The sequence below is a fragment of the Monodon monoceros genome, unplaced genomic scaffold (genome assembly GCF_005190385.1).
Source record: "Monodon monoceros isolate NGI ecotype Baffin Bay Population unplaced genomic scaffold, NGI_Narwhal_1 Super_Scaffold_9, whole genome shotgun sequence".
NCBI lineage: Eukaryota > Metazoa > Chordata > Mammalia > Artiodactyla > Monodontidae > Monodon > Monodon monoceros.
Window position 1 is genome coordinate 10,277,756 of NW_021703786.1, and position 25,059 is coordinate 10,302,814.

The following is a 25,059-nucleotide window of genomic DNA, read 5'->3' on the forward strand; positions in this document are numbered from 1 at the left end:
TTTGGAGGTTTTCATATTTTTTTCTTCTTTCTTCATTATTTCTGTTCACCCCTCCCCCTTCCCCCATTTGCTTGTTTTGGTACCTTTCTTTTTGGAATCTTCCTCAATTTTTGGTGTTCCTTGGCAGTTCATTCATTTTTTCAGTCTACTCTATTGATATATAATTTACATACAATAAAATGCACAGATTTTAAGTATTCAGTTTAGTAAGTTTTGACAATCATATTCGCATTTGTAGCCACCACCCCAATCAAATATATAAGACATTTCCATCAACTCAGAAGAGTTCCCTCCTATCTCTCTGCAGTGTCTGTTCCCTGCAATTCCAGCCACATACTCCCCACTTCACCACCTGTCAACCACTGTCTTTGACATCACAGCTAGTTTTGCCTCTTTAAGTCTTTTATATAATGCAGTCGTATGGTATATGTTCTTTTGTGTCTGGCTTATTTTGCTCAGCATAGTTTTTGAGATCCACTTATGTTGGTGCATGAATCAGTGGTTTCTTCATTTTTATTGCAGAATACTATTCCATTGTATGGATATACCACATTTATTTATTCATCTGTTCAAGGATCAAGGGGTTGTTGTTTCTAGTGTTTTCGCTATTGTTAATAAAGCTCCTTTGTATGTTTCTGTACAGTATTTTCTTGGGTAAATAGCAAGGATTGGAAGTATTGGGTCATAAGGTAAGTATATGCTTAACTTTATAATAACTGCCAAACTGCCTTTTTATTTTAAAGAGTGATGCATTAGAAGATTGACTGGAAGACTTACATGTTTGAGTATATCACTTGTTGACTTGTGGATTTTCCTTTTGGGAACGCAGCCATTTCTAAAGGGGGAATGGAGACATTCCCCTCACCCCATGTCAGTAACAGTAGGTCTTTGTTCTAGAATCATTTACTTTCTTCAGAGAAGAATCCTCATTGATTCTGCCCAGGTGATATATATGTGAGAATAGGGCAAGGGAGGACAGCTGGATGCAAATGCTCACTTAATCTTCACCTTTTTTCATACCTCATTTTCCTTCCTATAGCTCTTAGCTAAATCTGGTGCTTCCATGTATGGAGCCTTTCTGTGTCAGTGTCTCCAGAGAATGTATCTCTGGTTTTTGATATATATCTACATCTAAAAGTGATGTGCGGGGGTGGGTAGATGGTAGATTGGTGCGTGACTGTGTTGTGCTGCAAGGGACCCGAGAGTCTAAGCACTCCTCATATAATTTTCAACCAATTTCTCTTCAGTCCCACCTTTTACCCTCACCCCTTTTTTTTTGTGGTAACTGGTACAATGAATTCGAGTCTTTTTTGGGTGCTCTAGACACAGTAAGTTAGTTCACTTTCTTGTTCACATTTCTCAACTGCTGGTGCTTAGGTTTCAATTTTATTTTATCTGCTCAGGTCAGTAACTCCTCCAGACACTAATGTTCCCCAGAAAAAATTGACTGCCTCTTAGATCCTCAGTTCTTTTTTCTCCTATTCTCTTTGTCCTTGTGAGTTTATGTCCTTTTTTATTCTTGCTGTAATTTTAGTGAAGTCTTTGGAGAGAGAGGAGATAGAAAAACCACATGTGTTTAGTTTTCTGTTTTTTCCAGAAATTGCTTTTTCTTTCTAAAACTAAAATAACTGCATGTTATTTATGTTTTCCTACCCTAAAATTTTACTAGGCTTGATTCTCTTTTGTTTTCCATCTTGCCTGAATCTTTATTTTTAAAGTTTTCAAAGTTTCACTTGTACAATGAATACTTTTATGTATTCCTTATCTACAGATGAACTAATTGTTAGCTTGTTTATTTTGAATAAAAACACTATTTATTTTCAGTAAATATGGATCTCTGGCAGTATTTTAGTGTCTGATAGTTTCTTTTGTGCATATACAATAACTTATTCAATCTGTCTTCTGCTGATGGACATTGTTTGCTTTTACAAATGCTTTAAAAAGCTTATATGTACATTTTCTCCTGTTATTAGGGAATAAATTCATTAGTCATCTGGTTGCTATTTTTTTAACATATTACCAAACAGTCCTTCAAATATCTGTAACCAACAGTGTATAAGATTATCATTTTATATCACAATGATTGATTTTTCTTGTCTCCTCCACTAGACTATGAGCATCCTAATTTGTTAGTAAAACCATTAATGAAAATTAGGCATATTGAAGAAATAGGTATTCTGGTAGCTGAAGTAATTTCTTCTTTTTTATTGTAATTTATAAAATGAGCTTTGTTCTGTTTCTCACTTTTGCATTCTAAAAAGGAAAAAAAATTAGTAACTTGGGGCTGTTAATATTATGAATTCATTTTTTAATGAATTAAGCATCTAGAGTTCATACTTTTTCTAGCTACTTATTCAAGTATTAGTTCTTATTGTTTTATCATTGCCCTACAGGTTGTTGAACTCATGAACTTTCCCTCCCTACCACAGACTTTCATTGAATGATAATCTATGTGCCAGGGCACTCTTTAGTCTTTATCTTGCTGGCCCTTTCTGCCTTACTTGAGACTGTAGACCAGCCCTTTTTCTTGTCCTTTGGAGACTACACTCTTGTTTTTCCTGTTCTAACTATTCCTTGTCAATCTTGTTTGAGTATTTTTTCTTTCTCCACAGGTACTGTAAGTTTTGGTTTCTCCCACTTTTGTCTCTGTCTCATTTGTATTCTTCATTCATGGCTTTAATTGCCGCCTATGTGTTGATGACTCTCATCAAACCTCTCCTAAGCTTTACACTCATAATTGTAAAAACCCAATGGATCTCCCCAAGGTTCCTCATTTTCAGTATGTCCTTATCAGAATTTGTCATTGTTTTTCTTCCTCACGATTTTTTTAAAAAAATATTTTAAAAATTTATTTATTTGGCTCTGCTGGGTGTTAGTTGTGGCATGCAGGATCTTTGTTGCTGTGTGCGGGATCTTCGTTGCGGCATGCAGAATCTTTAGTTGTGGCATGCAAACCCTTAGTTGCGGCATGTGAGCTCTAATCTAGTTCCCTGACTAGGGATTGAACCTAGGCCCCCTGCATTGGGAGTGTGGAGTCTTAGCCACTGGACCACCAGGGAAGTCCCCATTTCCTCACTTACTCTTTTTCATACATTCCCTTTCTACATGCTAATACCATCCTTCAAGTTTCCCAGGATAGAATCCTGAGTGTTATTCTAGATTGCTTCTACTTTTAGTCAAGCTTCAGATTCTACTGACTTTTCCTTCTAAATATTTCCCAGATTTAGCTCCTCCTTTTCTTCTCTTAGTAGCAGTCTATCTTTTGCTTCCACATTTGTTCCACTCTCTGTAGAACTGGTAAACTATCTGAATTTTATCTGACTGTGTCCTGTTTCCTGTCTGCCTGGAGTTTGTATCTGAATTGTGTCTGACGGAATCCCTTCCTTATTATGACAGAACCGAATTCCTCTGAATTGGTCAATGACTGCTTTAGGTTTATCACTTGCTACTCCCTGCCTTATTCATTTTGTTCTAGTAACATACAGTTCTCCATACGCTCTATACATCATGCTCTATGCATTATACTTTGAAACAAACTATTATGTCTGCCTGGCATGCCCTTGTCCATTTTGCCTGGGTTAGCCTTTAAAAGTTTAAGTAATCATCCTCTCTGTCCAGAAGTCTTGTCTTTCTTCTCTAGCATGGGATAAAGGTACTAATTCTGTGCCTCCATAGTGACGATTGTACTGACCACATAATACTAAAGAGTATTTATTTTTCTGTCCTTGTAGACAGAGATTGTTCTATTCAGTGGAAAAAAGGCTTCAATGCCTAAAATAAAGTAATGGCTCAGTAATTTTTTTTTTGAGAGTGGGTGTCTAAAAATTATAGTTTATTAGAATCATCTATTTATAGGTTGCTTTCTTTGTAGATGATGACACGGTCTAAACTAAACTTAGGGGGGTGTCTTCTGCATGGATAGATACGTGCTCAAAGAGTAGAAATAATATAATTTTTATCCCAGAGGCAATGAGTGCATTGCTGCTAAAAACATATTAATGCCAGCATCTAAGGCCATTTAGCTTACTTGCTAATTCGAAGTACTTGTTACCTCTTCCTTACCCCTGCCTAAAATTTGTATGCATAATTTAATGTTCTGTCATTTGAAAATAGTGGGTCAGGAATTTGCATATTTATTTTCTAGATTAGATTTGAAGATATTAGAATTATGAAAAATATCTTTGGGTTTATTTGACTTATTTGGAAAGAGAAATAATATTTGCCAATTTTTATTAGGAATTGGGTTGAAAAAATGTAAAGATTTTGAGAGATGACTTTTCTCCTCTAGTTTCTTACCCATCTTCTCTTTCTGAATTTCAGTTACAGATGTAGAGCTGAAACGACTGAAAGATGCCTTCAAGAGGACCTGTGGACTCTCATATTACATGGGCCAGCACTGCTTCATCAGAGAAGTGCTTGGGGATGGAGTGCCTCCAAAAGTTGCTGAGGTAATCTTTATGTTCTAGGTTTTCCTGTGAGATAGTTACCACCAGCCTGAATTCTTGAGGGTTCTCCTGGTCTTGACAGATGTAATCTTCCCTACAGTTATTTTTCTTGCTGAGTAGGTTAACAGATCTTGTTTTAGATGTCAATATGGCTGTGTTCTTAGAGGCCAAATGGGAGTACTGCAGAGCTGCAATTCTGCTTCTGTGTGCTTCTGAGCTTTAATAGCCACTGATTATTATCATGGGACCATTTATATGACTAGCTTCTTATTCTTATAAACTTCATCACCCTGACATATAATTTTTAGGTTGGGAGTATTTTTATAAACTTTAAATTTAAAACCTTTCTATATAGTAAAACCTAATTAAATTAATTCTGTAAAATTAAATGTTGTACATGAAACACTAGCTTTTTGGAATTTGTAAAGGCTTATTTAAATTCTACTAAAAATTTTTAGGTAGAGATAAAATGAGCTAAGTTGATATAAATATCCCCTTTCTAACATTAAGTTCACTATTTTATAGGTATATACACAGATATGTATTATGTCATTCGAAAGGTGAAATGATAAAAAAATTAATAAAACAGTGAAAATTATAATAAGAATTTTAAGCTTGGTGTATTTCGTAAAACCTTGATTCACCATTCCTAATTAGTGACAGTTGATATTTCTAACCCGTGCTGTGTGCTTTTGAATCTTATGGTTTACATAATATAGAAATTACATTTATTGCTTTTTTGTGTGTTTTAATCTTTTTTTTTTTTTTTGGTGGGGATATATGTTGCATTAATTCTGTTACATGTATTCCTGTGTAAAATTACGTACTTTCTTGCTCTGTCATTATTTTGGATTTATGACAGGATTAGTTTTTTTCCTGATACTATTTATTGGGTTCTCTTTTTCAGTATGAATTCATCTTCCTATTTTCTTGTGTTTTTTTTTTTTTTTTTTTTGCGGTACGCGGGCCTCTTACTGTTGTGGCCTCTCCCATTGCGGAGCACAGGCTCCAGACGCGTAGGCCCAGCGGCCATGGCTCACGGGCCCAGCTGTTCTGCGGCATGTGGGATCTTCCCAGACCGGGGCATGAACCCGTGTCCCCTGCATTGGCAGGTGGACTCTCAACCACTGCACCACCAGGGAAGCCCTTCCTATTTTCTTTTATTTGTCTTAAATGCTAGTATAATATAAAAATTTGGAATTCAGAATTTTTCATTTTAGGATATAACTAGCAATTTAATGAGATAATATAACTTGCCCATTAGAGGAAGGGATTTAAACTGAATCCATAGTATTTAAAACAAGATGCTTCCAAATTCAAATGTATACTAACTTGAGCCTTTCTTTCCCTCAGCTTCATCCTTAAAGTCAAAACTGTCAGTCTCTGTAAATTCATGGTGCTGGGAAAACTTAGGTCAGAATATCTGATTTATCTCTTTGGATCATGTATAAAGATTTACTTGTGTACATCTACATACCTATAAACAGATGTCCATTCAGGTCCTTGTCCATTTTTTAATTGGCAAGCTCCTACTGCTTGCCACATAACAGCTTAATAAATTGAGAGACGTGTTGTGGGGGCAAGGAATAACGACTTTATTCCGAAAGCCAGCAGACCGAGAAGATGGTGGACTAGTGTCCCAAAGAACCATCTTCCCTGAGTTAGAATTCAGGCTTCTTTTATAGTAAAAGGGGAGAGGGTATGGCTGGTTGTTGCAGACTTCTTGGTGCCTTTGTTCTTGCAGCTGTCCACGGAGGTCTGATCACAATGTTCCTAGACCTCCTGCAAGACAAATCTTATTCTCTGTTCGGCAACTTTTTATCTCTATATGAATGAAAAAGTGTTATACCTTTAAGAAGTCAGAGCCTTGAGAATGGGCTATCTTGTATATTTTAGGCTATAGGCAACATTCTTTTATGAAAGGTGCAAAGCCTGCATGACTAAGCACAGGCAACAGAGCACAAAGGTTAGAGCTAAAGGAATAGATTCAATATGGAGTCAGGTTTATTCTTCTCTGTTATAGTCTGAGCACCTGTTTGTTGAAAAGATTATTCTTTCCCATTGAATCGTCTTATCACTGTTGTTGAAAATCAACTGATCATAAGCATAAGGTTTTACTTCTGGATTCTTAATTCTATTCCATTGCTTTCTGTGTCTATCCTTGCATCAGTATCATATTGTCTTGATTACTCTAGGTTTATAGTAAGTGTTGAAATCAGAAAGTGTCGTTTCCCCATCTTTCTAATTTTTCAAGTTGTTGTGTCTATTCTGGGTCCCTTGCATTTACATATGAATTTTTGTATCAGTTTTTCAATTTCTGCAAAAGAAGCAGCTGAGGTTTTGATAGGGGTTGCATTGAATCAGTAGATTGATTTGGGGTGTATTGCCATTTTAACAATATTTAAGTCTTCTGACTCACAAAATTAGAATGCCTTTCCATTGATTTAGATTTTTAATTTCTTTCAGCAATGTTTTATAGTTTTCAGTGTACAAGGCAAATGTCCATCAATAGAACAAAATGTGGTATATCTAATCTATAGAATGGAATATTGTTAATAAAAAAGGAATGAAGTTTTCTGATACATGCATGGATGAACCTTCAAAACATTCTAAGTCAAAGAAGCCAAATACAAAACACCATGTATTTTTTTATTCTATTTGTATGAAATGGCCAGAATAGCCAAATCTATGGAGACAGGAAATAGATTAGTGGCACTTTGTTAAAATTGTCACTGATTTTTTTCTTACTCGCTTATATGGTAGCTGCCTCTTCCTGCTGTTGTTTTGGAGGAATCTATCTTTCTTGAAATGTCAGATACAGGTTGCACTGTTAACTCAGTTCTCCGATATGCTCAAGAAATGTAATATGATAGTTAAATGACTTTTTCTTGTTTTTAGGTTAGGAGTGACACTCAGGCTTTCTACATCTAAGGTGGAAGTGGAACTCCCTGGAGCGTCATTTTTATGTGAATATTTCGTAAATTTCATTTCACCCAAAATTATTTCAAGAGCCTCTGTCCTTTGGACTATCTTTTAAGAATCATCACTGGCTAGAATAATTAAAGTATTGAATAATTGTTTTCCAAGAATGATCTTAATTTTAAATTGTAAAATCCATAATGATAGTTTCAAATTTCAGTTTCATTGTAGTTAACACTTTTTTGTGTGTAAACTCTAGCACAGTATTAAGCACAAATAGAAATTTTATAAATGCTTTTAGTGATGATGGTGAACTTAATTTATCCTATTATTTACAGATCTAGGTTTATTTTAAGTGAGGAGGAGTACTATTAGCATGTGAATATTGATTAGTACATATAACACTGTGTAGGTTTTAAAGTACTATAAGGAACTAAGTACTTCTGTCTTTTTTTAATTTATTTTTTTGTTTATTTTTATTTTTGGCTGTGTTGGGTCTTCGTTTCTGTGCAAGGGCTTTCTCTAGTTGCTGCAAGCAGGGGCCACTCTTCATCGCGGTGCGCGGGCCTCTCACTATTGCAGGCTCTCTTACTATTGCGGGCTCTCTTGTCGGAGCACAGGCTCCAGACGCGCAGGCTCAGTAGTTGTGGCTCACGGGCCTAGTTGCTCCGCGGCACGTGGGATCTTCCCAGACCAGGGCCCGAACCCGTGTCCCCTGCATTGGCAGGCAGATTCTCAACCACTGCGCCACTAGGGAAGCCCGGTACTTCTGTCTTTAATCTCTCGTATTTTCTCATGAAGGGATGTCTTTATAGTGTCTCATACAATAATCTCAAAGGACGAGTGAACCCCATTAAGCTCAGTTCTGGAACAGTTCCAGCATTTATATAAAATGAGCTTGTAGCTTATTTCAGGCATCTCTCCAAGACAGGCAGGTTAGTAAATAGACTTCAACTTTTGTGTGTATTTGGGAAAGGGAGCGAATTTATGAGTATGTTTCATCTTGCAGAGTACAAAGTTATTTGCTAAAGAGGAAATAGTACATTTTAAGTAAAATGGAAGTATAGATCTGGGCAGATAGTTTTGAAGTTTGAATTTAGTTGTAGTGGGTAGGCAGACTCATAGAATGGAGGATCTGTATTCAGTAGTTGCAGCAAAATCTTGTTAAATGATGGGATTTCTAAACAAAGTGATTAGTTGCAAAGCTAAGGAAGTAATCATTCGACCGTATATGGCTCTTCTGCGATCTTTCTTAAAATCCTTCTAAGAGTTTCCTATATAAATTCCAAGACAGGCTATTTTGGATAAGGAAAAATAACTCAAAGCAGTCTAAAATTTTTAGAATCAAAGCATTGATTTCATTTGACTCGTTATTTTCTAGGATAGATTAGTGTAGTTAATATTTTGATATAATTCTGATCTTGCTTATAATAATAACTATGTGTTATTTGAACAAAATATTAAATGAATGGAATTTGAGGGAATTAAGAAAACAAGGTCAAAACAAGGTGAATGGAAAACTGTCCTACTGGAAATTGGACTTTTCTGAACCAAGGCCACTAACTCTTAATTATTCAGTGTTTTTTCTTTAGTGTGTCACCCATCTCCCAACCCCTATTGCCCCAAAGAAATCTAATGACAAAACATTTCCATGTAGTATTAATTTGTAATCATTTCCTCTTGTTTTCACATTCACTTAAAACTGGTTTTCACCATTTACAAAATATGCGATGCAAGTGAATTGATAGTTGCTACTCCTTAACTATTTCTTTTAACTGGAAACTCTTAAATCTCTATCCCAGGATTGATTTCAATTCTGGATGGCTGTCTAGGATAAAAATTCCACTCCACCTTCCTCCATAAAGCTGTCTCTGACAATTTTAGCCCACACTGTTTTTCTCCCATCCTTAAACTCTTAACAGGCATTAAAGCCTGCCTCTGTACTATGTAGTACAATGTTTTTATTAGATAATGACTAATTGTTCCTTTAAATCTTGTCTCAACTAAGTTATGATTCTCGACGGGCAGACTTTATGACTTTTTAAAAATTGGCCCCAGAGTGTTGTGCATATAATATAAACTCAGTGAGTATTTTGATGTTTCTGTTGTGTTTTGTTTGTAAGTAATTGTATATTCTGCAAAACCCTATTGTAAGAATGACCAGGACAATGACCAGGAAACCATACTCCTAAAGTCAATTAGCTTTGCTAGCTTTGCAGTCTTTGAACATTTAACCTTTTCCAAATTTGAGGAAAATGCACATTTTAAGCAAAAGCCGTCATGGAGACTGGAGTGTTCTTAGACACAGTGGTCAGCATGTGAAAACAAGCAGCTGATTAGCAGGATATTTTTCCATTAGTGTTGGTAAATTTATGCTGAGGTATTCATAATGCATTTAGATGCCCCTTGGGGCTAGGGACCTGCATTTATTGAGTTGGCCAGAACGTCTGTTCCAGTTTTTCAGTAAGATGTTATGGAAAAACCCAAACGCACTTTTTGGCCAATTCAATACTAGACAGTCTAGGTTTAGGGGGGACTATCTGACCATAGAATAATGATTTGTGATTGTTTTTTTGTTTTGATGTTAGTTGATGAGTATTATTGATTACATCCCTTTATGTTGGATTTACTAGCATCATGGATAACAGCTTTCTTGACAACTCTAGCCATTGTCAGCTCTTGATGCTGTTGATCATTGACTATTGTAATATACTAAAATAATATGTTTATATCAACCAGAGAAAAGCAGCTAATGTTTTCATGTTACATTAAATCCTAGTCTTGACATTATGGCTAACAGTAGAACACTAAGCAGGATACTGGTTTAAAATCTTTCTCTGGAACTGGAATCTGTAAAATATCCACTAGTCTTTATCTTAACTGCATCACTTTCGTTCAGTGTAATATTCATGCTAGTTCTTAAATTGCATTGTTGTTTTTTTCTTTTTGTATTTCTCTTTGTAAGACCAGACAAAAACGATTCCAAGGGCTCTCTTAGATGAAGATAATAACAGAATATATCACTCCCTTCTTGTAAAATTACATATGGACTTTAAAAAAAATATGCATTATTGTCTTGATGGTTCTTAACTGCCAAGTTTTATCCTAGAGCAATATTTAAACAGTTTCATAAGCTATTGAAAAACAAAGTTTATAGGAGAAGAGCTGATATGTCATTAAGCATAATGGGACTAGGGAATTCCTTGTATAAAACATTACATCAAATACATTACATAAATTATAAGTGTTCTAAGTGGTATGCCAGATGTCAAAGAAGTTACTTATATTGGTACTAAAAAATACTCTTATAGAAAATAACTTATGCATAATCACTTATTTTGAATCCTTGGTGTATTAAGTGAGCCACTGACGTGACTAGTGTAGTAGATGATAAAAATAATTGACATCCTTTTCAAGTCAGTCTTGATAAGACACTTCTATCCAATAGCATATTCCTTAATTGGTATTATAAGGTAAAATAAGGTTGATTTAATTTATAATCGAGAGTGTTAAAAACCTCTGCCTAAATTTAGCTGATAAAATTCAGCTGAATTTGACTACAGAAGTTGGAAATTTTATATAAAAAGAATTGTAAATGGTGGGAAAAGCAACTAACATTATCTAAACTTGGGTGGATGTAAAAGGAATGCATATTCATTCTTATCCTTTTCTCCCTTTCTGCATGCCCATGGAATAAATATAGCTGTATTTTATTGAGCACCTACCTAATAAATTTCTTTTCTTTTTATAATTTATTTATTTTTGGCTGCGTTGGGTCTTTGCTGCTGTGCGTGGGCTTTCTCTAGTTGCAGAGAGCGGGGGCTACTCTTCCTTGCAGTGCATGGACTTCTTATTGCGGTGGCTTCTCTTGTTGTGGAGCATAGGCTCTAGGCACGCAGGCTTCAGTAGTTGTGGTGCGTGGGCTCAGTAGTTGTGGCTCGCAGGCTCTAGAGTGCAGGCTCAGTAGTTGTGGTGCATGGGCTTTGTTGCTTGGCGGCATTTGGGATCTTACTGGACCAGGAATCGAACCCATGACTCCTGCATTGACAGGTGGATTCTTAACCACTGTGCCACCAGGGAAGTCCCTAATAAATTTCTATTTGTAGCAGAAATGGAATGATTTTTATGTTTGCCTTGCATATGGTAGTTATTATCTTTTAAGACTATCATCTTTGAGTAATATTAATTATTATATTCAATACTTAGATTAAAATATAGGGAGAAGAGTTGTAAAATACAGTTGAACTTTCTGTATTTCCATAATTTTGTCATTAAGTGATAAATATGAGAATCCTTCCTTAATGTACTTCTAAATGTAATTTCTGTTTTTAAAAATAATTTTGTTTATTTATTTTTGGCTACGTTGGGTCTTTGTTGCTGCACACGGGCTTTCTCTAGTTGTGGCTAATGGGGGCTACTCTTCATTGCAGTGCACAGGCTTCTCAGTGTAGTGGCTTCTCTTGTTGCAGGGCAAGGGCTCTAGGTGTGTGGGTTTCAGTAGTTGCGGCATGCAGGCTCTAGGGCGTGCAGGCTTCAGTTGTTGTGGCTCATGGGCTCTATAGCTCAGGCTCAGTAGTTGTGGCACACAGGCTTAATTGCCCCGCTCCATGTGGGATCTTCCCAGACCAGGGATCTAACCAATGTCCCCTGCATTGGCAGGCCGATTCTTAACCACTGTGCCACCAGGGAAGTCCCTAAATGTAATTTCTTGATGCTTTATTTTTTATGAGTAGCTGATTGAAAATATGAAGAGGAAAGAATTTACGTTCAGTTATTTATTTATTCTTTTAAAATTTATTTATTTTTGGCTGTGTTGGATCTTCGTTGTTGTGCGTGGGCTTTCTCTAGTTACGGCGCACAGGCTTCTCATTGCGGTGGCTTCTCTTGTTGCAGAGCACAGGCTCTAGGCACATGGGGTTCAGTAATTGTGGCACACCGTCTCAGTAGTTGTGGCGCATGGGCTTAGTTGCTCCGCGGCATGTGGGGTCTTCCTGGACCAGGGCTCAAACCCCTGTCCCCTGCGTTGGCAGGCGGATTCTTAACCACTGTGCCACCAAGGAAGTCTCCAGAGTCATTTATACTTACAGCTTTAGGGTACACTTTTTCCTGCCTAGTTCTCTATTAAGCTATAAGAACATCCTGAATCACCTTTCTGAGAATCTGAGGTGTTTTCCCAAATATGTTATTATAAAAAATGATGGACTTAAAGAAATTATTAGCTGTGTAATGGTAACATTTCATACTATCTACATCATTGTAGTTTTGAATGCAAATACGTACAGTATATAAACAATATAACCACATATATTGTAGTTTCAAATATATGTAACACTTTATAGTCATCAAAAATTGTGATTTTAGGATTAATTTTGTAATTAAGGAACATTGCAGTCAACTGTGGGATTTTCAAGGGTGTATTCTCAGGAAACAAATGGCATGAAGAAACAGCAATATATCCTCCTATGTTCACACAAACTAATACAGGATAGCAAATCATTTATTGAAAAATGTTTATATATATACAGGCTCTTTGGTGGGGCTAATGAGGGACTCCGAGAGGGCTCACACCAAGGAGTACTTCCTAGAACTTCTTCTGCCAGTGTCCTTGTCCCCATGGTGAGCCACAGCCACCCCCCACCTCTACAGGAGACCCTCCAACACTAGCAGAATAGTTGACCTGAACTTCCGGGAAGATGGCGGAAGAGTAAGACGCGGAGATCACCTTCCTCCCCACAGATACACCAGAAATACATCTACACGTGGAACAACTCCTACAGAGCATCTACTGAACGCTGGCAGAAGACCTCAGACCTCCCAAAAGGCAAGAAACCCCCCACGTACCTGGTTAGGGCAAAAGAAAAAAATAAACAAGAGACAAAAGGATAGGCACGGGTCCTGCACCAGCGGGAGGGAGCTGTGAAGGAGGAAAAGTGTCCACACACTAGGAAGCCCCTTCGCGGGCGGAGACTGCGGGTGGCGGAGTGGGGGAGCTTCGGAGCCGCGGAGGAGAGCACAGCCACAGGGGTGCGGAGGGCAAAGCGGAGAGATTCCAACGCAGAGGATCAGGGCCGACGGGCACTCACCAGCCGAGAGGCTTGTCTGCTCACCCGCCGGGGCGGGCGGGGCTGGGAGCTGAGGCTCCGGCTTCAGTCGGAGCGCCGGGAGAGGACTGGGGTTGGCGTCGTGAACACAGCCTGCAGGGCGTTAGTGCACCGCGGCTAGCCGGGAGGGAGTCCGGCGAAAAGTCTGGACCTGACGAAGAGGCAAGAGACTTTTTCTTCCCTCTTTATTTCCTGGTGCACGAGGAGAGGGGATTAAGAACGCTGCTTAAAGGAGCTCCAGAGACGGGCGCGAGCCGCGGCTAAAAGTGCGGACCCCAGAGACAGACATGAGACGCTAAGGCCGCTGCTGCCGCCACCAAGAAGCATGTGTGCGAACACAGGTCACTATCCACACCCCCCCTTCCGGGGAGCCTGTGCAGCCCGCCACTGCCAGGGTCCCGGGATCCCGGAACAACTCCCCCGGGAGAACGCACAGCACACCTCAGGCTGCTGCAACGTCATGCCTGCCTTTGCTGCCGCAGGCCCGCCCCGCACTCCGTGACCCTCCCCCCCCCCCCCCCCCCCCCCCCCCCCCCCGCGGCCTGAGTGAGCCAGAGCCTCCGAATCAGCGGCTGCTTTAACCCCGTCCTGTCTGAGCAAAGAACAGACGCCCTCCGGCGACCTACACGCACAGGCGGGGCCAAATCCAAAACTGAGCCCCTGGGAGCTGTGAGAACAAAGAAGAGAAAGGGAAATCTCTCCCAGCAGCCTCAGAAGCAGCGGATTAAAGCTCCACAATCAACTTGATGTACCCTGCATCTGTGGAATACCTGAATAGACAACGAATCATCCCAAATTAAGGAGCCGTGTGGATGAAAGGCTCTTGGTGCTGCAGCCAGGAGTTAGTGCTGTGCCTCTGAGGTGGGAGAGCCAACTTCAGGACACTGGTCCACAAGAGGCCTCCCAGCTGCACATAATATCAAACGGTGAAAATCTCCCAGAGATCTCCATCTCAACGCCAGCACCCAGCTTCACTCAACGACCAGCAAGCTACAGTGCTGGACATCCAATGCCAAACAACTAGCAAGACAGGAACACAACCCCACCCATTAGCAGAGAGGCTGCCCAAAATCATAATAAGTCTACAGACACCCCGAAACACACCACCAGACGTGGACCTGCCCACCAGAAAGACAAGATCCAGCCTCATCCACCAGAACACAGGCACTAGTACCCTCCACCAGGAAGCCTACACAACCCACGGAACCAACCTTAGCCACTGGGGACAGACAGTAAAAACAACAGGAACTACGAACCTTCAGCCTGCAAAAAGGAGACCCCAAACACAGTAAGATAAGCAAAATGAAAAGACAGAAAAACACACAGCAGATGAAGGAGCAAGATAAAAACTCACCAGACCTAACAAATGAAGAGGAAATAGGCAGTCTACCTGAAAAAGAATTCAGAATAATGATAGTAAAGATGATCCAAAATCTTGGAAATAGAATAGACAAAATGCAAGAAACAGTTAACAAGGACCTAGAAGAACTAAAGATGAAACAAACAATGATGAACAACACAATAAATGAAATGAAAAATACTCTAGATGGGATCAATAGCAGAATAACTGAGGCAGAAGAACGGATAAGTGACCTGGAAGATAAAATAGTGGAAATAACTACTGCAGAGCAGAATAAAGAAAAAAGAATGAAAAGAACTGAGGACAGTCTCAGAGACCTCTGGGACAACATTAAACGCACCAACATTCGAATTATAGGGGTTCCAGAAGAAGAAGAGAAAAAGAAAGGGACTGAGAAAATATTTGAAGAGATTATAGTTGAAAATTTCCCTAATATGGGAAAGGAAATAGTTAATCAAGTCCAGGAAGCACAGAGAGTCCCATACAGGATAAATCCAAGGAGAAATACGCCAAGACACATATTAATCAAACTGTCAAAAATTAAATGCAAAGAAAGCATATTAAAAGCAGCAAGGGAAAAACAACAAATAACACACAAGGGAATCCCCATAAGGTTAACAGCTGATCTTTCAGCAGAAACTCTGCAAGCCAGAAGGGAGTGGCAGAACATATTGAAAGTGTTGAAGGAGAAAAACCTGCAACCAAAATTACTCTACCCAGCAAGGATCTCATTCAGATTTGATGGAGAAATTAAAACCTTTACAGACAAGCAAAAGCTGAGAGAGTTCAGCACCACCAAACCAGCTCTACAACAACTGCTAAAGGAACTTCTCTAGGCAAGAAACAAAAAAGTAGGAAAAGACCTACAATAACGAACCCAAAACAATTAAGAAAATGGGAATGGGAACATACATATCGATAATTACCTTAAATGTAAATGGACTAAATGCTCCCACCAAAAGACACAGATTTGCTGAATGGATACAAAAACAAGACACATATATTTGCTGTCTACAAGAGACCCACTTCAGACCTAGAGACACATACAGACTGAAAGTAAGGGGATGGAAAAAGGTATTTCATGCAAATGGAAACCAAAAGAAAGCTGGAGTAGCAATTCTCATATCACACAAAATAGACTTTAAAATAAAGACTATTAGAAGAGACAAAGAAGGACACTACATAATGATCAAGGGATCGATCCAAGAAGAAGATATAACAATTGTAAATATTTATGCACCCAACATAGGAGCACCTCAATACGTAAGGCAAATACTAACAGCCATAAAAGGGGAAATCGACAGAAACACATTCATAGTAGGGGACTTTAACACCCCACTTTCACCAATGGACAGATCATCCAAAATGAAAATAAATAAGGAAACACAAGCTTTAAATGATACATTAAACAAGATGGACTTAATTGATATTTATAGGACATTCCATCCAAAAACAACAGAATACACATTTTTCTCAAGTGCTCATGGAACATTCTCCAGGATAGATCATATCTTGGGTCACAAATCAAGCCTTGGTAAATTTAAGAAAATTGAAATCGTATCAAGTATCTTTTCTGACCACAACGCTATGAGACTAGATATCAATTACAGGAAAAGATCTGTAAAAAATACAAACACATGGAGGCTAAACAATACACTACTTAATAACGAAGTGATCACTGAAGAAATCAAAGAGGAAATCAAAAAATACCTGGAAACAAATGACAATGGAGACACGACGACTCAAAATCTATGGGATGCAGCAAAAGCAGTTCTAAGAGGGAAGTTTATAGCAATACAATCCTACCTTAAGAAACAGGAAACATCTCGAATAAACAACCTAACCTTGCACCTAAAGCAATTAGAGAAAGAAGAACAAAAAAGCCCCAAAGTCAGCAGAAGGAAAGAAATCATAAAGATCAGATCAGAAATACATGAAAAAGAAATGAAGGAAACGATAGCAAAGATCAATAAAACTAAAAGCTGGTTCTTTGAAAGGATAAACAAAATTGATAAACCAATAGCCAGACTCATCAAGAAAAAAAGGGAGAAGACTGAAATCAATAGAATTAGAAATGAAAAAGGAGAAGTAACAACTGACACTGCAGAAATACAAAAGATCATGAGAGATTACAAGCAACTCTATGCCAATAAAATGGACAACCTGGAAGAAATGGACAAATTCTTAGAAAGGCACAACCTGCCAAGACTGAATCAGGAAGAAATAGAAAATATGAACAGACCAATCACAAGCACTGAAATTGAAACTGTGATTAAAAATCTTCCAACAAGCCAAAGCCCAGGACCAGATGGCTTCACAGGCGAATTCTATCAAACATTTACAGAAGAGCTATCACCTATCCTTCTCAAACTCTTCCAAAATATAGCAGAGGGAGGAACACTCCCCAACTCATTCTACGAGGCCACCATCACCCTGATACCAAAACCAGACATGGATGTCACAAAGAAAGAAAACTACAGGCTAATATCACTGATGAACATAGATGCAAAAATCCTCAACAAAATACTAGCATACAGAATCCAACAGCACATTAAATGGATCATACACCATGATCAAGTGGGGCTTATTCCAGGAATGCAAGGATTCTTCAATATACCAAATCAATCAACGTGATACACCATATTAACAAACTGAAGGAGAAAAACCATATGATCATCTCAATCGATGCAGAGAAAGCTTTTGACAAAATTCAACACCCATTTATGATAAAAACCCTGCAGAAAGTAGTCATAGAGGGAACTTTCCTCAACATAATAAAGGCCATATATGACAAACCCACAGCCAAAATCATCCTCAATGGTGGAAAACTGAAAGCATTTCCACTAAGATCAGGAAAAAGACAAGGTTGCCCGCTCTCACCACTCTTATTCAACGTAGTTTTGGAAGTTTTAGCCACAGCAATCAGAGAAGAAAAGGAAGTAAAAGGAATCCAAATTGGAAAAGAAGAAGTAAAGCTGTCACTGTTTGCAGATGACATGATACTATACATAGAGAATCCTAAAGATGCTACCAGAAAACTACTAGAGCTAATCAATGAATTTGGTAAAGTAGCAGGATACAAAATTAACGCACAGAAATCTCTTGCATCCCTATACACTAAGGATGAAAAATCTGAAAGTGAAATCAAGAAAACACTTCCATTTACCATTGCAGCAAAAAGAATAAAATATCTAGGAATAAACCTACCTAAGGAGACAAAAGACCTGTATGCAGAAAATTATAAGACACTGATGAAAGAAATTAAAGATGATACAAATAGATGGAGAGATATACCATGTTCTTGGATTGGAAGAATCAACATTGTGAAAATGACTCTACTACCCAAAGCAATCTACAGATTCAATGCAATCCCTATCAAACTACCACTGGCATTTTTCACAGAACTAGAGCAAAAAATTTCACAATTTGTATAGAAACACAAAAGACCCCGAATAGCCAAAGCAATCTTGAGAACGAAAAATGGAGCTGGAGGAATCAGGCTCCCTGACTTCAGACTATACTACAAAGCTACAGTAATCAAGACGGTATGGTACTGGCACAAAAACAGAAATATAGATCAATGGAACAGGATAGAAAGCCCAGAGATAAACCCACGCATATATGGTCACCTTATCTTTGATAAAGGAGGCAGGAATGTACAGTGGAGAAAGGACAGCCTCTTCAATAAGTGGTGCTGGGAAAACTGGACAGCTACATGTAAAAGTATGAGATTAGATCACTCCCTAACACCATACACAAAAATAAGCTCAAAATGGATTGAAGACCTAAATGAAAGGCCAGAAACTATCAAACTCTTAGAGGAAAACATAGGCAGAACACTCTATGACATAAATCACAGCAAGGTTCCTTTTGACCCACCTCCTAGAGAAATGGAAATAAAAACAAAAATAAACAAATGGGACCTAATGAAACTTAAAAGCTTTTGTGCAGCAAAGGAAACCATAAACAAGACCAAAAGACAACCCTCAGAATGGGAGAAAATATTTCCAAAGAAAGAACTGACAAAGGATTAATCTCCAAAATGTATAAGCAGCTCATGCAGCTTAATAACAAAAAAACAAACAACCCAATCCAAAAATGCGCAGAAGACCTAAATAGATATTTCTCCAAAGAAGATATACAGATTGCCAACAAACACATGAAATAATGCTCAATATCACTAATCATTAGAGAAATGCAAATCAAAACTACAATGAGATATCATCTCACACCAGTCAGAATGGCCATCATCAAAAAATCTAGAAACAATAAATGCTGGAGAGGGTGTGGAGAAAAGGGAACCCTCTTACACTGTTGGTGGGAATGTAAATTGATACAGCCACTGTGGAGAACAGTATAGAGGTTCCTTAAAAAACTACAAATAGAACTACCATATGACCCAGCAATCCCACTACTGGGCATATACCCCAAGAAAACCATAATTCAAAAAGAGTTAGGTACCAAAATGTTCATTGCAGCTCTATTTACAATAGCCCAGAGATGGAAACAACCTAAATGTCCATCATCGGATGAATGGATAAAGAAGATGTGGCACATATATACAATGGAATATTACTCTGCCATAAAAAGAAACGAAATCGAGCTATTTGTAATGAGGTGGATAGACCTAGAGTCTGTCATACAGAGTGAAGTAAGTCAGAAAGAGAGAGACAAATACCGTATGCTAACACATATATATGGAATTTAAGAAAAAAAATGTCATGAAAAACCTAGGGGTGAAACAGGAATAAAGACACAGACTTACTAGAGAATGGACTTGAGGCTATGGGGAGGGGGAAGGGTAAACTGTGACAAAGCGAGAGAGAGGCATGGACATATATACACTACCAAACCTAAGGTACATAGCTAGTGGGAAGCAGCCGCATAGCACAGGGAGATCAGCTCGGTGCTTTGTGACCGCCTGGAGGGGTGGGATAGGGAGGGTGGGAGGGAGGGAGACGCCAGCGGGAAGAGATATGGGAACATATGTATATATATAACTGATTCATTTAAAAGAAAAAAAAATGTTTATATATTATGGCTAAAAAGGAAGTCCTTAGTATAGTCTATCCTTTTTTCTTTTTTTTACAGTATTGTTCTTTAGTACGCGTCTCGTTTATTCCCATTTAAAATAAATATTTGTTGTAAAATGTCTGATTTTTTGTGAATGAATAAAAATTTTTTGAAATGAACTCAAAATAATAGTATATAATAAATGATTTGTAATACATACAGTAATACCTATCATTGTATTTTCTCCTATATTAGTTAACTTTTCTCAGCAACATACATTTAATAACTAGTCCACGGGAACGGGAATATGTTTTAAAGAAGTCTTGTCCTGTATTTTTAGCTGCTAAAACTAGATTATTGAAGTCTTTATTTTTCCTGGGAGTTTGATACTAATAAAATATACTTCTTCACTGGGCAGTCTTTCTTTGACCTTCTTCCTTCTAAAATAGAAGCATATTAAAAATGTTCATTCTGCTTATTATAAATATAGTAAGATGTTTTTCATGAGGATTTTCTTTTCACTACTTTGTAAAATTATATTCAGTGACTTAGCAGTAAAAAGGAAGACCTGTTGGTACACACACAACATAAGTGAATCTCCCAATCACTATGCTAAATGAAAGAATCCAATTAAAAATAGAGCACATGCTTATGATTCCATTCATATAAAATTCTAGAAAATGCAAAATCTATCATGAAACAAAGCTTACCTAGAGCCTGGTACTGGTGTTGGTGCAGGAGGAAGGAGAGGGAGGGATAAATTACACAGGGACATGAAACTAGAGGTGATAGAAATGTTTGTTACTTGTTTTTTTTTTGGCTCTGCTGGGTCTTCGTTTCTGCGCGCGGGCTTTCTCTAATTGCGGTGAGTGGGGGCTACTTTTTGTTGCGGTGAGTGTGCTTCTCATTGCAGTGGCTTCTCTTGTTGTGGAGTGCAGGCTCTAGGCACGCAGGCTTCAGTGGTTGCAGCATGTGGGCTCAGTAGTTGCAGCACGTGGGCCCCAGAGCACGTGGGCTTCAGTGGTTGCGGTGCGTGGGTTCAGTAGTTGCCGCGTGTGGGCTCTGGCGCATGTGAGCTTCAGTAGTTGTGGTGTGTAGGCTCAGTAGTTGCAGCATGCGGTCTATAGAGCATGCGGGCTTCAGTAGATGCGGCATGCAGGCTCAGTAGTTGTGGTGCGCAGGCTTAGTTGCCCCACGGCATGTGGGATCGAACTCGTGTCCCCCTGCATTGGCAGGCAGATTCTTAACCACTGGACCACCAGGGAAGTCCTGTTACTTGTTTTCTTGATTGTGATTATGGTTTCAGTGGTATGACATGAAGTGTGACAAAATGGATCAATTGTACACTTTAAATATATGCAGTTTATTGTACTTCAGTTATTCCTCTAAAACTTGGTAGAACATTTAATTAGATGTACTTTTTGAGCTTTTCAGGAAGAATACTTGTTCTACTTGGAAAAGTGAGCTGGAAATATAAAAATTGACTATTGACAGACATATGATTTCCTTTTCGTTCTTCATTAAGATATTTGGATTTTAGTTCTAACTTTATTATTTACTTCATGATCTTTTCCTAGTCACTTAAGTTCTGAGGCAAAAGAACCTCCAAACCTTTCATCAGAATTATTGTAGGAATTTAGGTATATGACCAGCTTGACTATAATTAGAAGAGTTTGAAGTGTAGTTAAATTGTTTTATTCATTTATTTATTTATTTATTTGGTTGCACTGTGTCTTAGTTGCAATCTGGCGGGCTCCTTAGTTGCGGCTTGCTGGCTCCTTTAGTTGTGGCATGTGGGCTTCTTAGTTGTGGCACGTGGGCTCCTTAGTTGTGGCTTGCCAGCTTCTTAGTTGTGGCATGCGAACTCTTAGTTGTGGCATGCACGTGGGATCTAGTTCCCTGATCAGGGATCGAGCCCGGGCCCCCTGCATTGGGAGCACCGAGTCTTAGCCACTGTGCCACCAGGGAAGTCCCATGAAGTGCAGTTAAATTGTAATGTTCTACTGTTGACTTTGAGATCTGCCTGGATTGGAGGAGAGAAGGATATCAGTAGGTTAGTCTGGGAAAGTTGGGGCAGTGAAAAGAAAGAATTCCCAATGATAAATTTGGAACTCTGCCATTTTCTCCTGATTTAAGTTATGGATTAAATTAAGCTTTTAGAAAATAAAAGTGAAAGCAAGGCAATTCTAGAATGAGATCATTAATCGTAGAAGATCCAGGATAATTAGCTTCCAAGAAAAGTATGGATAATAAAGTAGGATAAGAACAGACAAGGGGAGTCAGTTGTGAGAACAAGGATCCAATCTTAGGATCATGGATTAAGATGTGGAACAGCAAAGAAAAAAGCTAGCCAGGAAATCTCACTAGGCAGAATTCAGGGATACTAACTCCAAGGAGAATAATTTTGACTTGAAACTTAGTAGTTGAACCTGCAGCATTAACAGGTTTCTTTCTTCAAGCATCAGTGGGTTTAAGGAAAATTCAGTTTCTTCCTTGGGATGGGAATAGATCAGCTGTAAGGGACAAATATTTGCTTTAAAGGAAGCTAGTGAGTAGAAGGGGAGTTACAACCCAGAACTTCAAAGACATTATTTAATAATGTTAAATAAACCAAGGCCAAGCTAATTGAGAGAGTATACTAAAAATTTACCTCACCGATGTCTAGTGACACTGTAGTTTATGCTCTGAGCCTTTTTTGTAGTTGTGTATTTGAACAGACTTAAGTAGACAAGGTGTCTTCAGAGATGAGAAAAGAGGGTACAGACTGAATCTTAGGACTTGCTATCCAGTGTGGTGGCAGCAGGAAGTTACCTAAGACAGAGGTAATAATCTGGTTTGTTCAGTCGGTCCTGGCATTAGTTTACTGGTCTGACAGTCTGTCAGATATTAAGTAATTAATGTACAGAGGTATTCTGAACATTTTGTTTAGGCAAGGCTCCTTTGCTGTTGGGCTGGAGGAAGGGAGAGAAGTAATAAGGAATGTTCTATTCTCTAAATTTAAGAAGAGTATTTGTTAGTAACTTACTTTCTGACTCTTATATAAACATTTAATGCCATGGATTCATGACTACCATATAACAGTCAACAATTCTGTGGGATATATACCTGACACAGGCCTAGGATAATTCTTAATATGAAAAATAATGGATTGTAGGACAAATATTGATGAAATATACCAAGAATATGGAGCAACTAACATGTTTTAGTTTTTTTCTGAAAATAGTATTTAATATTTTCCCTTCAACAATAAATTTCACAATTTATTCTTTAACAATAAAGTAAGTTGACAGGATAGTAATCTATATAAATAAAATTAATTTCTATCTCTTAGAACATCCTGTGAAAATAACCAGACTTATTTTCATAAAACTTGGTAAAGTTTGTTTGGGGAGATAGGACTTATAGCCTATTCTATACTATGTTATAGACTGTTCTATACTCTGTGCATGAACTTTTCTTTGGTGATTCTTTAGGGGAATTTCAAGGAGAGAGGCATCTTACATAGTATCTCATACTGAGGTCCAAGGATTCTATGTGACTTACCACAAGTATTAAGTCCCAATAGAATGAGAAAATAAACCATGGTGTCAAATATGGACCTCAAATCAAGTTACAAGGTTAGATGGTCTGACATGCAGGCTTTGATTTATTATTGATCTATGTACCAGTGGGAAATGCAACACCACTCTCCCCCACCTAAAATCCACAGTGAGTAAATATATTAGTTTTGTTTCTCTTTTATGTAAAAGAATTTCAAAGGTAGATATTCTAGGGCTTGAGTGGCAGCTGCCCTATCATCAGGGACCCAGGTCCTATTTGATCAGGGAGTCTTTTCGGAAGTCCACCCATTGACTTTCAGTTTTATCTCATTGGCTATCCCCAGTTGCAAGAGACTCTAGAAAATGTAAAAAATGTAAGTTTGAACAGGTATAATAATACCTTAGAAAAAATTGGGGTTCTATTACAAGAAGAAAAGAAGAAAAGAAAAATGGTTATTGTATAAATAGCTAACAGTTTCTGCCACAAGCTATATCATACAAGGTGTATTATGATCCAGGATAAAGTAGCAACAGGAATATACTTAATATAGATTGGACAGTTGAACATTTTATTTAATAAAATTGCCTTTTAAAAAATGTATACAGTAGGGCTCCCTGGTGGCGCAGTGGTTGGGAGTCCGCCTGCCGATGCAGGGGACACGGGTTCGTGCCCCGGTCCAGGAAGATCACACATGCCGCGGAGCGGCTGAGCCGGTGAGCCATGGCCGCTGAGCCTGCGCTCTGAAACGGGGGAGGCCACAGCAGTGAGAGGCCCGCGTACCGCAAAAAAAAAAAAAAATGTATGTAATAAATGTTTTTATTTATATTTTTATTTAGTTATATATTTATTTATATTGAATTACAGTGCTTTTTTGTTTTTAATTGCTCTGTATTTCATGTTTTATAATCCTGTGAACTGTTTTCAATTGATTTAAAAGAAATAGGTAATGTGTGTGTATGGCACACTATTTAAAACTTACAGAAGGGATTCCTTGGTGGCGCAGTGGTTGGGAATTCACCTACCAATGCAGGGAACATGGGTTCGAGCCCTGGTCTGGGAAGATCCCACATGCCACAGAGCAGCTACGCCCGTGTGTCACAGCTACTGAGCCTGCGCTCTAGAGCCCGGGTGCCACAACTACTGAGCCCACGTGCCTGGAGCCCGTGCTGCACAGCAGGAGAAGCCACCGCAGTGAGAAGCCCGCGCATGGCAGGCAGGAGTCGCCCCCGCTTGCCGCAACTAGAGAGAGCCCGCGCGCAGCAACAAAGACCCAATGCAACCAAAAATAAAAATAAATAAATTTTTAAAAGATTAAAAAAAATAAAACTTACAGAAGAGTTTTAAGTGAGAAGTTAAGCCTTCTCCATTTTATCCCCATTATCTAGAGTCCTTCCCCAGCAGCAACCAGTTACTTGTTTTGCAAATAAAAATTTTAAATTATTTTTATCATAGTGATATATGCATATAGTTAAAGTAGAATCAGAAAGAGAGTGAAAAACAAGAATCCTTGTCCCCGCGTACCTAAATCTCATCCCGGTTCCAGAGGCAACCACTTTCTAGTAATAGTTTCTTGTATATACCTACATTTTCTAAATACTGTTCTTTACTGCTAATTCTTAGTTAATTTTAGATTTTATCCTTTGCTTTCCAGTTGTAGAAGATATTTAGCATTCTTACACAC

The 25,059-nt window shown here is 38.3% G+C and overlaps 1 protein-coding gene across 2 annotated transcripts in view; it reads left to right on the top strand.

Moving 5' to 3' along the window:
• USP32 (ubiquitin specific peptidase 32) overlaps window positions 1-25,059 on the top strand; it is a 203,897-nt gene that overhangs the window by 59,020 nt on the left and 119,818 nt on the right. For both annotated transcript variants that reach the window (XM_029211717.1, XM_029211715.1), the window contains exon 2: window positions 4,321-4,448. In XM_029211717.1, coding sequence (XP_029067550.1) covers window positions 4,321-4,448 — 128 coding nt within the window. The remainder of the gene's footprint in view (window positions 1-4,320; window positions 4,449-25,059) is intronic.